Genomic DNA, 16,641 nt, shown 5'->3' on the forward strand with positions numbered 1-16,641 from the left:
TCTCTTGACTTTGATATGCTCACTGTGTGATCACAGACAACTACTTTAATATCTCTGAGCCTCAATTTCCACACCTGTCAAAAGTGAAGATAATAAAACCTTTAGTTCCTATTTCACAGAGTTTTGTGGGAATCAAATTATGGATTAGATAACCTTTAAGGTCCCTCCTATGAAATAAGAATGCTTATAAAGATCTTAAATCACTGTATAAAATGAATCTTTGAAATGTTGGTTATTCTGGTCACTATTACTCATTCTTCAAGGGCCTTCTTGAACTGCCTCCTCCATGAAGCTTTCCTTGATCACCCAGCGAGGGATGGTTTCTCCTTCTCACCTGTCACAGCATTTTGTTTGTACCTCTCTTATGCACTTGGCATGCATTTTATATTACAGTTAATAATAATTAATAATGAGAGGCAGCATGGGATAGTGGACAGAGAGTTGGCCCCAGAATGAGGAAGACACTGGGTTCAAGTCACACCTCTGACACAAACGGGCTGTGGGACCCTAAGCCAGTTCTTTAATCTCTCAATGCCCTACCCAACTCTCTAGGACTGTGAGTGATAGAGAAGATGCTTACCTGTATCAGTATTGCCTGATGAAAACACAGATTTTGCCCCTTTCCCTCATCAAAACAGTAATTTTATATCACATTGTGCACATCCTGTCTTTCCTACTAGACTATACGCTCCCTAAGGTCAGGGATTAGGCATTTATCTGGTGTCACGAGGGAGTGACGGTGGTCAAATGGAATGAACGCTGACTCTATAAAGTTTGAGAAACTAAATTCAGATCTTGCCTCTGCAGCTTAATAAAGGGGTTGGATTAGATTGGCCTCTGAGGTCCATTCCTGCTCTATATCTTTGGTACTATGTTAGCTCTACATCTTAATATTTGCTGAATGAATAGTGAGTGAGTGTAAAGAAGGAGGTGGAGAGATGACACCTTTTCCATCATATCTTAGAATCAAAGGTCGGTATTTCTTGCCTGCCTTTTATTATTCAACAAAAAGCATGAACATACAACCCCTTTTTCCTATTCTTCTTTGTGTATATAAATTTTTCGGTTTGCTGATGTTTGTCATGTTTAAAACAGAAAGAAGAAAAAAGTTTTTCAAATGATCAACCTGTATTTCATCAACTGAGGAGATGAAGAGAACATTCCTGTGTTTATAGTGCCACCTACTGGCAAACACCCAGAAGTCCAAGCTCTCAAATAGTTTCTCTTTTCAAGGCCTCTTACCTGCCCACATGTACACATTGGGCTATACAAGGAAACAAAAGAGCTCCAGCTCTGTCTTCTTTTCTTGGGATACGAGCCACAACCCATTGACATTGACTCCTGGCCATTAAAAATTCAGTATTTCAATCTCATAAAACTGGGAATCAGAAGACCAGGGTTGTCATCTTGACCTAAGCCACTGATAAGGCCTCCACAAATCATTGTGCCTTCTCTGGGTTTGTTTCCTCATTTTCAATATGAAAAGGTTGTAGTTTAGTGCTAAGATCTTGTCCAGTGCTTATATTCTATGATACTATGTCATTCGTAAATGACAACTAAGTTAATTTTTATTAACATCCCGTAACTCCCCAAGTGGGGTAACTAGATGGCAGTGGACCAAGGCTGGACCTGGAGCCAGGAGGACTTATTATATAAGTTCAAATCAGGCCTCAGACACTTACTAGCTGAATGAACCTGGGCAAGTCAACGTAATCCTGTTTGTCTCAGTTTTCTCATCTGTAAAACGAACTGGAGAAGGAAATGAACCACTCCAGTATTTTTGCCAAGAAAGCCCCAAATGGAGTTACAGATTTAAATATGACTGAAATGACTCAACAACAAACAACTCCCCAAGTTATATTATCAAAATATTTAAAGGTAATAATTTAAAATTTTATCTGACTTTACAGATGAAAAAACTAGAGCCCTAAGAGATTAAGTCACTTGAATAAGGTCTTACAGATGGTTAGAAGGCCACAATTTATACCCAAGCCCTCTCATTCCAAACCCAGCACTTTCCAAGTTTGCTATAAAAATGATTGACTGGTAGTCAGTCTTGCCTTGACTTCTTCTTATTCTTCATTGACCACAACTAGTCCCTCTAAAGCTAGAAAAACCTTGGGGAGCTGGGGCTGTAAGGACATTAACACTACAGCCTAATTGTCCCCAACAGTTGTAGCTCTTCAGGAATTGTTGCTTAATAGGAAAATTCCTAGCAAGGGTCTTTAAAATCCAAAGCATGGAAATAGAAGCCATCAAGCAAAGAACTTATATTTCAATTTATCTGGCCAAACATTGTTCTTGTCACCTTCTCTAGTATCTGAATGCACCTGCTCTTCCTGCTTCCTTCAAATGGACTATCTGGTTTTATCCTTGGTGTCTTCTCTTACATTATAATTTAAGCTATTGAAACTTGAGTTCATTAAGACTTTCAGGACACTTTGTACTTCAAATCCATTCAGATATAGGTAGGGTGTTGGTTTATATGCACTAGATAATCCTCCACTTGGGCAACCTAGTCTCCATTCCGTGTCCTTGCCACCACATGTTCAAGGTCTATCAGCTTCTAGGGCTTTTTGCTATGCTCCAAATACTTAGCTCTGCTGCCTGGCAGGCAGAAGCTTTGGGCTTTGTATACAAAACTATTCATAGCACATCTTTTTGTAGTGGCAAAAAACTGCAAACTAAAGGGGAGCCCATCAACTGGTGAGTGGCTGAACAAATTATGGTATATGAATGTAATGGAACACTCTTGCGCTGTAAGAAATTATGGAAGAGCTGAGTGTAGTGGCACAGGACTGTTGTCCTTGCTGTTGGGGAAGCTGAGGCTGGTGGATCTGCAGAGTTTAAGTTTGAGAGTTTGGAGGACCAACAGGGCTAATGCTGAATGGGTATCTGTACTAAGTCTGGCACCAATACAAGGAGCCCCTGGCAGCAGGAGGCCTAATGACACATGAACTAGTTCAGGTCTGAAAAAGTAGAGCAGGTTGAAGCTCCCAAGCCAAACAGTATTAGGACTGGGTTCATGAGTGATTGATACATTTCCAGCCTTGATGAAATATGAGATCCAGCCTCACAAAAAAAAAAACCAAAAAACTGGAAAGACTTGTATGAACTGATGCAGAATAAAGTGAATAAAGCCAGGAAAATAACGTATGTGACATTGTAAAGACAATCAACTTTGAAAAACTTAATTCCAACCAATGCAACAAGCAGCCACAATTCCATAGGACCAATGATGAAACATGCTACCCATCTCCTGTCAAGAGACACATTGGACTCAAGATGCAGAATGAGATATACATGGTTTAGACACTGTGTGGGTATTTGTTTTATCATGAATATTTGCAAGAATTTTATTTTTTCCACTGTGGGAAAGGGAAGTGGAAGGGGGAAAAAATAAAGGCTTATTAATTGAGAAAAAATTTAAGTAAAATACTATCTAGTAATGGAGACACTACGTAGACAATTAAAATATGAATTAGAATGACTGAAATGAGAGCAGATGATGAGAGACCACTTTTGGTGGGAGGAGTGGTGATCAGGAAAGGCCTTATTGGTAAAGGTGGGATTTTCAGCTTCACTTTACCTTGAAAGAATGGTAGGATGTAAAGAGGAAGAGATCGAGGGGAAAAGAGGGATTGACTTCAGGGATAGCTTTCCTGATTTCTCAGTACCATTTGGAAGTGAACTTCAAATAACATAAAATTTCTGTAAGACAGATTATAAAAATGTCAAAGCTAGCTTTACTGTTTTTAAGAAATAATGAGGGGAATGTTTTAGAGAAACCTTGGGAAGATTTGCATGAACTAACGTAAAGTGAAGTAATCAGAACCAGGAGAACGATTTATACAGTAACAAAGTTATACAAAGAACTTGAAAGACGTAGGAACTTTGATTAATCCGATGACCAACCACGGACAATTCCAGAGCATTCATAATAAAACACATTATGCACTTCAGAGAAAGAAGTGATTGACTTGGCAGATTGAGGCATTTCTTTTGACATGGCTAATGTAGAAATCTGTTTTGCTTGCCTATACATATTTGTAATGAATGAGTTTCGTTTTTCTTGTTTCAATGATGGATGTGGGGAAAACAAAATTGAGTTTAGGAAAAAAAAAAGGAAGAAACTATTGTTTTTAACCTCAAGTCAACTGAAAATGAGCAAAAAATAAATTTGCTTAGTTGTCAAGAGTTTACTTATTGTCAGCTCTCAATTATCCATGCTGATGGAGGGAAGGATGGCAGGATAGATAATATATTTGACTTTCTATCTGTGGGTTTATAGGAGTATAACAGATGCGTGGGTAACTGACCTTTCAGATAAAACTAATAAAGCCATATTGTAAATATCTGGCTCATTTAATCCACACTGCCATTTTCTTCAGAATTCTTCCTGGCTACTCACTCCTCTTTGGATCCTGACAGCATCACTTAAGTCTGATACAGAGCACCCAACCAAAGCTAAGTTGCATTCTCTCTCCAACCCTGCAATATTTGAGGTTCCTTTGCTCCTATGAGAGGCAGCATGGCACAGAACATAGAGCTGGACCCAAAGTCTCAAAGGCCTGGGTTCAAGTCCTCTCTCTGACACATATTGGTTAAACAAGTAGTTTAATCACTCAGTACTCTAGGTTAAGACTATATTTTAGAGAAGGCGCTGACCTTCACTGGTGGAGGGAGTTCTCTGTACGAATGAAAACACAGGTCCAGGTCCCATCCCTATAGTCCCAAGACAATGAGATGGACTTCATTTAAAAAGTTTCTCATACGTGGGCCTATGAATATATTCGTCTTACACACAGACAAAAAAAAGGTTTTCATACATCTCATAAGAATTCTCTTGCCAGCTCTAAACGGTTTATAATTACAAGGAGGCTTTATGTCATGTTTATGTTGGTAGGAAGGACTGCAAATGGGATAATTCCATTGTTAATATTTTTCTTTTTAAGAGATGAGTACACTGGCTTTACTGGTTTCCTCCAAAAATAGACTTGAGCAACCCAAATACAATCACAGATTCAGAGCTGCAAGGGACCTTCACGGTCACTTAGCTCAATATCCTTTTCACAGATAAGGAAACCACAACAGAGGTCAAGCGCCTAGCTCTAGGCCCCCTTAGGTAGCAGAGCTGTGAATGGTACTTGGCTCTTCTGACTCCCAATCCAGTGCTCTTTCCGTCACACCATTCTAACACTGGAATCAAATTCTGGGAACAGGAAAGCCCCCCAAACCTCCGGATCACAAAGAAGCGCTAATGTAAATGTATGGCAACGTGATATAATAGAAAGGAGATGAGCTCTGGAATGGCTTACTATGAAAATGAGCATCTGCCAAGTGGTTAGCACACATAGTACCTGACACAAAGTTCGTTCCCTTCTCTACCTCATCTCTGCCTCACCCCTACCCCCAGGGAGTCTTAGTCCGGTTTTAATTTGGTCGTTTACTGGCAACACATTACTTTACCTCTCTGGCTCCAGATCCTCATGTGTAAAGATAAAGGGGTTGGGATGGCATGATCTCCATTCTATGACTCTAGTTCTAGGCTCCTCTGGGCTTTGTCTTCTGGAGTCCAAACTCTCTAGGCTCACAGGTCCATTCATAGCAAGGATGAGGGTCCTGACTCAGCCAGGAGGTTTTACCCTTTGAGTTACTTTTCCAGGAGAAGTAATGGGACTGCACTGAGCCAACCACCCTTTCGCCAGGTCCTTGGAATTATCATGCTTGCAGGAGACAGTGAGCCAAGGTCAGGGTGTAAGTGTGTAGCTATTTATACTAACCTATGGAAGAAATGGCTCCAAGTCTCCTTTGGTTCACTTAATGTTCTGTGCTTTGGAGTAAAGAGAATGACTTTTTTTTAAAGGCAAACCAGGTACATTTTCTTGAAAGAAACATTTATTTAGAGTCTCTTCAGTTTCAAAGAAATGTAGAACAATGTTTTGTTTTTTTGCATTTTAAGCCTTCAGAGAACATATACTATATGTCGCATGTACAGCAAAATTCTTTTTCAGTTGAGTCCATCCCTGACTCATGTAAATATTATAATCATCAGGCAGATGAAGATTTGCTTTAAAGATAACTGCTTACAGACCTGCTTGAAAAATGACATGATTAAAACAGCTCATATTGTTTCTGACAACATAAATGCTAAAGACAACTCATAATCTTAACTCTAAAAGAAAACACTTTCCCAAATCAACTACCCCAAAATAAAAATATCAGTTTATACTTTTCTCAAAAGAACCCCAACAATTTAAAATAAGTTCCAAATATATACATATTCATAACTTAAGTGCTCTTTTGCTCTACACTTTAGACCCATGCAAGAGTTACAAGAGGAAAGATGTAAAATTCTTAGAGAGGTTTTTCTGAGAATGCAGTAAAACTCTTCACTCTGGCAAAAAATAAGGGGGTATACATCTTGTCAATTTCAAAAGCTGTGACTGCAGTCTCACCAGTTGATCTAGAAAGAGAAGATCAAAATATTAATTTCTAACTAATTTCTCTTGAAATCCTTTTATATTTCTTAGGGCACATAGGATATAATCATTCAGAATTTGTACAATCAACAGGATTATCACGGTAAGAGGGAGGAGAGGGAGGAAAGTGACATCTAAGCTCTTTTAAAAATAGTTAAGGGGAAAAAATAGATAAGGAAACTAAAGAACAAAAGTTAAGTAACTGACCAGCACCAAAAAGGAAGGAGCCAAGACTACATATGTCTTATTTCTGGGACCAATTGCCTTTTATATTAGTTAAAACCAATTAGAGCTGCTTGCCACCTCTTTTATACAATGTCTGAGCTTGGTTCTTCTTTACTGCTTGAGACCCTCTAGCAGACTACAGCAGTAGGAGAACTGCCTTTGGGATTATCTACTGCTTTGAACTATGTGTGCCCCCACTGAAGGCCAGGATTGGAGAGAAATAAAAATAGTCTCTCATGTCTGTAGGAACTTCCCAAGGTGGGGAAAATGCGTTATTTATATATCTGAAAGTGATACAATTTTTAAACAATCTTTTTAAGTCCCCAAACCATGCTGGTAGAACTGCTAATAAATAGTACCCAGACCTTCTACTTCTCAAAATGCAGAACTTAAGAAGAAAAGGTTATCTTATTAGAAGTCAAATGTCTGTGTTCTCTCAAATCTAAATAAAAGAAGCTGATTATCTTTGCAAACTAACGTCTTTACCTAACTTCAAAAGAAAAACTGGCTTTTATGCCACACAATAAACATGTTAAGATTATTTTTTCACTAAAAGTTTCTTGTATCCCCAAGTGAGCCTCTTGAAGGGTAGAGACTATCTCATGTCTCATATTTCTCTCATATCTCTTGCTAGCTAGTATGTAGCACAGTAATGGGTACATACTTCAAAAGATCCGTAGTTTCACTGGTGTGGGGTACTCCTTCCCTGGTTGAAGATCACCACCCCTCGCATGCCTTAGTAGATGTCTTCATGAAATGCTGTGGCCAAAAAAAATAATAAATTATCACCTGGTGGCCAACCTTCTGGTGATGAGTTTCTCTGAACTTAAACTTAGCTGATTCTCAGACGACAGACATGGTCTGTCAATGGTCTGGTACTCAAAGCCCTTCCAGCTTAGGAGGAGGTAACAGAGTTTGTGCTTTATTAGCATAACATGTGAGAACCCAGAATCACTTCCAGACTATGAGGACACAATGAAGTAGAGTTTGGGAGGAGGAATGATGACAAGGTAGGTGCTTAATAAATATTTTCCAGGTGACTACTAATGAAAGGGAATTGGGGCATGCATAGTTCAGAAGAGTGGATAACCCAAGAATCACCTATATCTGGTCCAACAATGCACTACTTGATGTTCTGAGAAGAGCAATGCTCCTAACTAGGTTCTGCTTAATATAACAATAAAACTAGTTTCCATTCCCCAACCACAAACTAAATGGCAGTGGGAGGAAAGATACCAAAGTTTAAAAGGTGCAAAGGAGGAAAGGAGGAAATAGCAGAGCATTAAAAATTTTTCCCGTATAATTTAAATAATCAATCTACAGTAAATCAGTGTCATCATCCTACCCTGCAAGAAACCTCATCTACCCTGAAGAATCCCAAACCTGATGGCCTGGGGAAGAAACAAAACCCTTTTTATGTATATTTTTTCTTATTACACTCAAGACATTTGCTTACTTGTAAGTAATGTGGCAGGAATGATGTATCCAAACAAGCTTGTTGAATCTCTGATGGCCACTGGAACAAAGCTGGAGACCAACATGAAAACTTTGATCTGTTTCTTGCACAGGGACTCGACGAAAATACCTATATTTATAGTCAATTGGTTTCTATAAAAGAAAAGGTAAATGAGACCTAAGAACCTTTTCTACTCCAACGATTATTTCTGTACATGTTTAAGTGAAAGTGACCAAGATAACATTATTAATAATCCTATACTTAATTATTAACATTATTAATAATCCTATAGTTTGTGCCTTTTCAAAGCACTTTATTAATTGACATCTCATTTAGTTCACCACGAAAGTTCTGTGAATACACAGGTTGGATAGAACTACCCAGTGTGCTTTTCTTCAGCTGAAAAAACTGAGGCTCAGGGAATCAAAAGACATTTATTGAGCCAGTTGGTGGAAGGACCATGACAAAAACTTGGGCCCCAGGCCCCCGATATAAAGCAGCCTTCCTCTGCTATACCCCAAAGCTTCCAACATCCAGATATTCTGACTCTCAGTCCATTGCTGGACTTAGACACACTTGGATCTCCCTTCAACATAAGAATTTGTAAAGAAAAATAAGAACAGTTTATTGTTTGCAGTAATAAGGTGTGAGTGAATGTGCGTGTGTGTGTGTGTGTGTGTGTGTGTGTGTGTGTGTGTGTGTGTGTATTTTCATGCTAGGACCCCCTAAAAAAATCATACTGCATCAAATGGGTTAAAAAAACACATTAACATGTGAGAACTAATAAATTTTTATTACTTTTTAGACACAAAACCAGGTGGTTTTAGTTCCTCTGAAATGAGGACTCAAACTGTCGATTAGAGAAGGTTTAGTGCATGCCCAGACCTCTCCTCTGACATTACCCTAGGAGTAATACTGTCAAAACCACAGTCAGCCATGATCTCTGCTACCTTTGTGGCCATCTTCCCAAGCACCAGCTGCCACCTGGAGATGGGGCAGGAAGGGCAGCAGCAGATGGTCACAAAATCAGAACTTTCCACAGACCAAATCCTGCCCTATGTATTTCACTGCATGATACAAAGGGCTACAGAGCTATAGGTCTACAGTCACACACACTCAATTGTATTTAGGCACCTCTTAATCCCTTAAAGACAATAAGCAGCTAATAATTTCTATCAGCTCACAAATAACTACCTGGAATAGAGAAGAGGGCAGGGGCGGAAGCGTACAAGAAGTGAACACTCATAGAGTTAGTGTGAAGATGATAAAAACCCAAGAATGTCATGATGCCAGAAACACCTGTTTGAACTGTTTACTTCTTTTTTTCCAAGAGTGAAAAAAAGACTTTTTCAAGCTCATTTTCAATGGGAATAGAAATGATTTTCTAGCAGCATCCCTGAGAAATCAACCAAACAATCAGTCAAAAGAGCACTTATTAAGTAACTAGTATGTGTTTGGCATTTTAAGTGCTGGGAATATAAAGCAAAAAAAATCCAAGTTCCTGCCCAGAAAGTACACAAAGTTCAGAAGGGAAAATGACACTGACAGTCACACACACACACACACACACACACACAGTAATTAGCAGAGGAAATACAAGTAGGTAGAGAAGCATTAGGAAAGTCCTCACAAAGATGACATGTGAGATGAGCTTTGAAGGCTATCTGAGATTAAGAGACAGAGATGAGGAAGGAGTACATAGGAATAGCTTGTATAAGGTACAGAGACAAAATAGGGAATTTGGGGTATGAGGAACAGCAAGGGTCAATTTGTACTGAAGCATCATCAGTGGAGGGGAGTAATGAATGCATCGTAAGGTTGGAAAGGTAAGACTGGAGCCAGGTTGGGAAAGACTTCAAATGACAGAATTTGTAACTGAGCCTAGAGGCTTTAGGGAGGCCACAGCAGTTTATTGAGAAAGGGAGTGAAATGGTTACACCTGTATTTTAGAACCATCACTTTGACAAATGTGTGGAGGACTGGAAGGTGGGAAGACCAATTGTGTACATTGCAATAATCCAGTGAGGAGGTCCCATCATAAGGTTGACAACTATGTGAGAGGAAAGAAAAGAACGATGCAAGTGATGTTGTGGAGCTTGAATCAACAGGATTTGGCAACTGATTGCACATATGGGATAAGCAATAGTGAGAGATCAAGGATACCTCAGGTTATAGAACTGTGTAACTGGAAGGATGGTGTTGCCCTCAATAAAAAAGAGAAGTAAGAAAAAGGAGTGAGCTGGGAGTAAAAATTATGAGTTATGTTTTGGACATGTTGGGTTTGAGATGCCTTCTGGACATCCTGTTTGAAATGTCCAATAAGCAACTAGTGATTCAGAAATGGAGCTCAGGAGACTAGGGCTGGATGTATATACCTAAAAGTCATCTGCATGGGGATAACTGAGCCCATGGGAGCTGAAAAAGAAGAGAAAATGACACATCACAGAGTTTTGTGACATACCCATAATTTAGGGGGCACAATGTGAAAAAGTGATCAACAAAGAGGACTGAGGAATGGTCAGACAGGTAGGAGACCAAGAGAGCAGTTTCATGAAAGCAGAGCAGACTATCTAAGAGGAGAGGGGGATCAACAGTGTCAAATGCTAAAGGGAGGTCAAGAAAGTTGAAGCTTATGAAAAGGTTTTATCAGATTTATCAATTAAGAAATTTTTGATAACTTCAGAAAGTTTCAAATGAAAGATGAAGGTAGGAACAAAGGGGTTGAGAACTGAGTGAGAGAAAAGGAAGTGAGGTAACATTTATAGACAGTTTTTTCCTAGGAATCTGACTATGCAAGGGAGGAGAGATACAGGGTGGTAGTAGTTTAGAGAGGATGATAAGGTCAAATTTTCTTTTTTGAGATTGGCTCTTCTTCTCTTCCCTAGGCTGGAAGGGTGCTGAGCACTCATAGACACAGTTCCAGTGTGGAAAGACAGAGAATTTTTAACCTATTGTTTTTCTGATGAGGGACAGCTTGTCCCTTGTTAGGCAGCCTGCAAGCCCTCTCTTCCCAAGGGCCTATCACATTAGCACTGGACAAAGTGCAGACACTCAATTGGCTTTAGCCCTAAAATTATCAAACTCACAGTAAACCCTAAAAATGACTAGAGTTTAGAAAACATTCCAGTTCTCTTCAGATATAAAATTATGAGGTTTTCTTATTTTTTTAAATAGTATGGTTCTTGTCACTAGTGAAGCAGTCATTTCTTGTGTCTTTTAAGGAACAACACTAATGAATACTGAATTGAAGAAAGAAAATAAATGACTCTTTCTTCCTTGTGTGACTGATCAATTAGCAAGTATTTGTTATGCACTGACTCAGCCAGGTACTGGACTAGACCCTGATGATGGAAAGAAAAAAGTGAAATAGTCCCTGTCCTCAAGAAGCCGCTCCAACAGGGAATGCATGCTATACATTTAACACACAAGTAAATGCAAAGTTTTTTTGGGTGGGGGAAGGGGAAGTGGTGTGAAAGGAGGTCTCAGGTCCAAGGCCATACTAGAGGGGGGGCTCTTCAGGGAGCTCGAGAAGTCACTGGTGGCTTTGAATGCAAAACAAACTGGGAAAGGACAAGGCTCACACTTACTTCTTCTTTTTTCTTAGTTATCACAGCAAATACTTTGGTTTGATTGTCTGTGTCCTGGGACAAGCGATAATGACCAAGGAGGATTGCATCAGTTCTAAAATAAGAGAAAAGCCCATTAGTTAGCTTTTAGATGTACGTAAGCCCTAAGAGAAAGGAGACCAATGAGTGACGGACTCTGTAACAAGTTACTCTAACATGGAGATTGGATGAAAGGACTCAACAAATAAAAACCTGCTATTCTTAGTTCGTAAACGAGGAACGATGGACTGTGGCTCCTCAGGGGTCGTCAGCACCATGACTTGGCCATCGGGAAAGAATCTCATATATCTGTGTTTGAAAAAAAGAGAAAAGAGAACCTCAAAACACTACTGACACAGGTGTACAGTACATAAAACCTGGAAAAGCTGAACAAATTATGTCTTCTATGTTACGAATTTCAGGGACTAAGGTGGGTGGTAAGGAATAATGTCTTTCATAATAAGATGCATTATTCTATCTGAATAAAACATACTAATCCGTAGGACACCTAGGCTCATTCTGTTTCTATAAAGCTTGTATCTCACAGCCTAAATACAACTGACTGAAGAGCATAAAATAACGATGACTGATAGCTCCAGCAGTTGACGATAAAAAATTGAAGTTCTTTTTATCTTTTTTTAGAAGAAACTTAAATTTTGAGCTTCACTCCCTGAAAGAATATCAATCATGAAAAAGTTGTCGTATTATTTTTGACAGGCAGACTGTTGATCCATGTCAAGCAGCCCTTCCAGTCAACTTAAGAATAGATATTTCCACACTAAGAAAGTTTTACTGCTGACCCCATTGAAAAAGCCACACTTCAAGAACAGGACATTGAAGAGGAATTGCAAGGCCTGTGGACAGGTGAACAAGGGGTGGTGGTGGTAGTAAACAAGTACAATAAAGGTAAAAGAGACTCTGGCAAGTTTATATCCACGTACTGAATAGGCAAACAAGGAGGAATGTTCAAAATGTCACTTTTTGGTGTAACTAGAAAAACTGAAATATTACTTCTAATTAAAGGTGTATAGCTCCTGTGAATAACAATAATAAAGGCAGCAGGGACATTTTGTGTAGGAATGCCACATGGCGCCTGAGCAAGTAACTAAGGAGAAAAAAAATCTAAACCAATTTGCATTGAACAAGTACAATTTTCCTATCTGAATCATACTGGGATAGATATAATTTTTCACTCACTCAGTTTACTACAGTTGTACCTGTAATATTCCACTTGGTGCCAGGCCCGATAGAAACCATCAAGTGATTGTTCACCTTGACGTATATATGTTGTTTTGCTGATATAAACTCCTATGGAAAAAGAACAGATTCTTAAAAGCAAGATTATAAAAAGAAAAAAATACTTTAAAAACCACAATTGTGTGTAAGATGAGAAATCTATGTGTCCCTCTAGCCCCACTTTTGTCCTCTAAACATTTTCTACTAAATATGCTGATTGTTACAATTCCATTTCAGCAAATAAAAATATGTATTTAATAAAGGTTCATGCTACTTTTCCATACTTCCTGACTTCTATAAGCTTAACTTACCATCAAACCGAACCCGGGGCCGTTCTAAAAACATCTCTCTCCAGGAGGTGTAAGGAACAAGTTTAATACAACTTCTGCCCCAAACTTTCAAGCAGGCTAAACGCCAGATTTCAGGGTCCCTAGGTAATTAGAGCACATGTCCAACTTCATTATACTGAATGGAGTAAGTCCCACTACTTGGAGACATAGAGAAATACATCAGTTATGGTAGTGCAAAGGGATTAAATAAGTCTTTACCTAACTTTAAATTTACTGCTTTTTGACTGAAATGACAGCGTGCAGCTACCTTTTATGGTTTTATTTAGCCATTATATTTGTCTAAGGACTATGCTTTAACTGCTTTTACACGATGAGATAATACATAAAAAACTGTTGTAATGAAAATTTCTCCTTTCTAATTACGCCCCTACAATATTGTTCTCTAACTATAAGAAAAAAAATAAAGGAATACAAGAGTGCTAAGTTCTTCAAAAATTAAGTGGCAACACAGCAAGTGTTTAATGCTGGTTAAATTATGTCATAGAAATCCAATCAAACAGTTATTTCAGATTCAATAGTAAAATGAAGAAACTGATAAAAATTTTAAAATAGATTAAAAATTTAAGATTCTAAAAAAACTCAAAATTTACCCCTGAGAATTTCTTCCAATTTCAGGTGTCAAAACATCCATTTGCTTGACACAAGCAGGCAGCAAAATATTAAAACCATTAAAAGTTTAAAAAGCCCCATTCCCCACCATCCCTCCCCCGCACACAGTTAGCAGTTTGCTCTGATCTAAATGTAAACCACACTTGATCAAAGAGTTACTAAATTAATTGATACGTATCATCTGAGACAAAGAAGTATACCAAGTGATAAAAAGTAATGGTCAAAGTAAGATTTCTCAAAAACATTTCTTTCCTAAATTAGTTTGGTTGGCATGCAAACTACCCACTGAAAGTAGCACACTGTTCTACATGAAAACAGATAAAATTACATTTATCTTACTGAACAAATAGGTTACACAAATCTCATCGGAAAACTGTTCTATAGCTTTCTTCAGAACTCTGTTAACATGGAGTTCATAAGATTTAGAACTGGGAGAGGTCTTTGACATTATACAATCCAATCTCATTTTATAGATGATGAAACTAAGGCCTAGACTTGCTCAAAGTCATACAGACTTACGTAGATTTAGTATCCAAATCCAAGTTTTCCAATGCCAAATCCAGTACTCTCTCAACTATACCACACTGAGGATTTTGAGTATATCACTTTATCACATAACGGATGTAGTCTTCCCTCAATTGTGTCATTTGGCTACTGAGTTAAATGTTTCAAAAAGTTAATACCTGGCACAAATATAGAATCCTCTGCACACCAGAGACAACTGTTCTAATGACCGAAGATCCAAATCACTAGAAACCACCCATCGGAAAATATACATTAGGACTTCCATTGGCAAAACTGAAAACAAAATATAATCATTAGAAAGACCATCATGTTAAAAAAAAAAAAGTTTTTCCTATATACCATGACTATCTTATGCCCGTTTTTATATAAAACCAATGAATCAGTGGTTTCTATTTAAATAACCAAAAATAGATTAACTATACTCTCTATGTATAGCAAATTGGTTATATTTGACTTCACCTAATTCACATTTCTGAGCAAGATGCTTCATTATTCCAATCGACTTCAAGGAGGAAACAACTTTTTGTTTAAAGTTTGGAAGTAAAATAAGACTCCACTAAAGCAAGCAGGTATCTTCACATACTACCCAAAGCACTTGCCCTGCCCCCATGCCTCCTAAATATCTTATAATGCCTGATAGCACAGTAAATACAGGGAATTGTCTAGACACAAGAATAAGTATTACAGACCTGTCTCCATGTCTAATCTATATTGCTTTTGATAGCAACAAAACATTATCCTATTAAATCTTTTGCACTTGTTTGAAATTTCCAATTGTCTTCTGGGTCTGTAAACTCCCAAGGCAAATTTAACACGTTTGCTTCAAGCAAATAATTAAGTATAATCATTTTTAATCATTCACACTATCCCCAAATTACTGTACATATTTGCTGGTATATAAGGCCTTTGAATCTATTCAAAGTCTCCTAGCTCCATTACAATATACAATCCTGACTCAAACACCTAACTTATCAACTTCAATATTCTCCCCTCCAAAACCAGAAATATCTCCAATACAAGCGCTGTATCAAATTTTTTAAATATTAACTGCCAAAAAACATATTAAGGAATTAGATTTCTTCTACACTGTAGGCCAGAACAACTGCTATATAGCTGGTAAAGGTATTTGAAGACTTGATAAGCTTACTACACTTACAATGCATCTTAAGTAAAAGTATTTCTTGTCAAGTTATAGCATCCAAGATTTCATACCTGAAATGTGAGTCTGACTGGTGTCAACCTCAGGCTGACAAAGTTTGAGCATGGATTCCTGAAAAGTGAGTTGCTGCTGGAAGTAGGACAATAAATCAGCCATTTTGCTATCATCATCCGTATCCTCCATGCTGGGGGGGGAAAGGGGAGAAAAAAATGAAGTAAATACTTCAATCTATATACCTATATATTGAAAGTTGCCTTTTTCTGAGCTCTCCCAATATAAGAAAGGCAATGGTGTGATGGGTTTCTCCTGATTTGCAGAGAAATAACTTTGCAATTTCAAACTTGGCTTTTAGAAAAAAGGTTTGGGAGTGTTTTGTAAGCATGTTCAGGATTTAATGAAGAGTTTAGTTTTATTTTTAAGCAGAATATAAAGCTTCATGAGCTAAGTACAAAAGATAACTTCAAAGACCAAAAGTTTTAAAATCATGTGGTTGGAGTGGTTTATGTATCAAGTTCTCCTTGAAAGAAAATATGAAATCTAGCAAAGCAGATGTAATACACAGGTGGCAGTTCACTTTCTAAGAGTTTCCTAACAGATGTGTCCTAATTTCATCCACCTTCAGTAAAGGAAGAGAGTCAACTGGAAAATTTAAGCAGGGCTTTTAAGTCATCTACCAGTGCAAACAAGCTTGCAGTTCAGAACTTTGGAAAACAGATTAATTTTCAACATTCTGTCCTTCTTTCCCTAATGTAGTTAGTTATGAAGATAAAAAGACTTAATGAAAGGTTCAGAAGAAGTTAAGAATTAGAAAGCCAAGAAGGGCTTTTTGCCTAAGAAGGGCAAATTTAGGAACCAGTTTCCTTAACTACAAAATAAAGATAATAACAATCATACTACCAACCTTAAAGGATTGTTGTAAGGAAAGCATTTTACAAACTTTTTAAGTGCTACATAAATATGAAATATTGATATGCAAACTTAAGTACTACTTTCT

The 16,641-nt window shown here is 37.9% G+C and overlaps 1 protein-coding gene across 2 annotated transcripts in view; it reads right to left on the reverse strand.

Annotated features, from left to right (window-relative positions):
• Nucleotides 1-5,880: 5,880 nt before the first annotated feature.
• The window catches only part of FBXO9 (F-box protein 9), a 28,479-nt gene continuing 17,718 nt past the window's right edge, over nucleotides 5,881-16,641 (reverse strand). The window contains exons 6-14 of one of the 2 annotated variants that reach the window (XR_005010934.1): nucleotides 15,701-15,831; nucleotides 14,647-14,761; nucleotides 13,316-13,434; nucleotides 12,986-13,076; nucleotides 11,982-12,077; nucleotides 11,751-11,844; nucleotides 8,164-8,315; nucleotides 7,372-7,466; nucleotides 6,379-6,466 (exon numbers count right to left, since the gene is read on the reverse strand). Coding sequence is in view for 1 of the 2 variants with exons in the window: in XM_036768875.1 (XP_036624770.1) it covers nucleotides 6,358-6,466; nucleotides 8,164-8,315; nucleotides 11,751-11,844; nucleotides 11,982-12,077; nucleotides 12,986-13,076; nucleotides 13,316-13,434; nucleotides 14,647-14,761; nucleotides 15,701-15,831 (907 nt within the window). In the remaining variant the exon portion in view is untranslated. Of the gene's footprint in view, nucleotides 6,467-7,371; nucleotides 7,467-8,163; nucleotides 8,316-11,750; nucleotides 11,845-11,981; nucleotides 12,078-12,985; nucleotides 13,077-13,315; nucleotides 13,435-14,646; nucleotides 14,762-15,700; nucleotides 15,832-16,641 lie in introns of both variants that reach the window. The other variant, XM_036768875.1, reaches the window with a different exon arrangement.

Source organism: Trichosurus vulpecula, chromosome 7 (assembly GCF_011100635.1).
Source record: "Trichosurus vulpecula isolate mTriVul1 chromosome 7, mTriVul1.pri, whole genome shotgun sequence".
NCBI lineage: Eukaryota > Metazoa > Chordata > Mammalia > Diprotodontia > Phalangeridae > Trichosurus > Trichosurus vulpecula.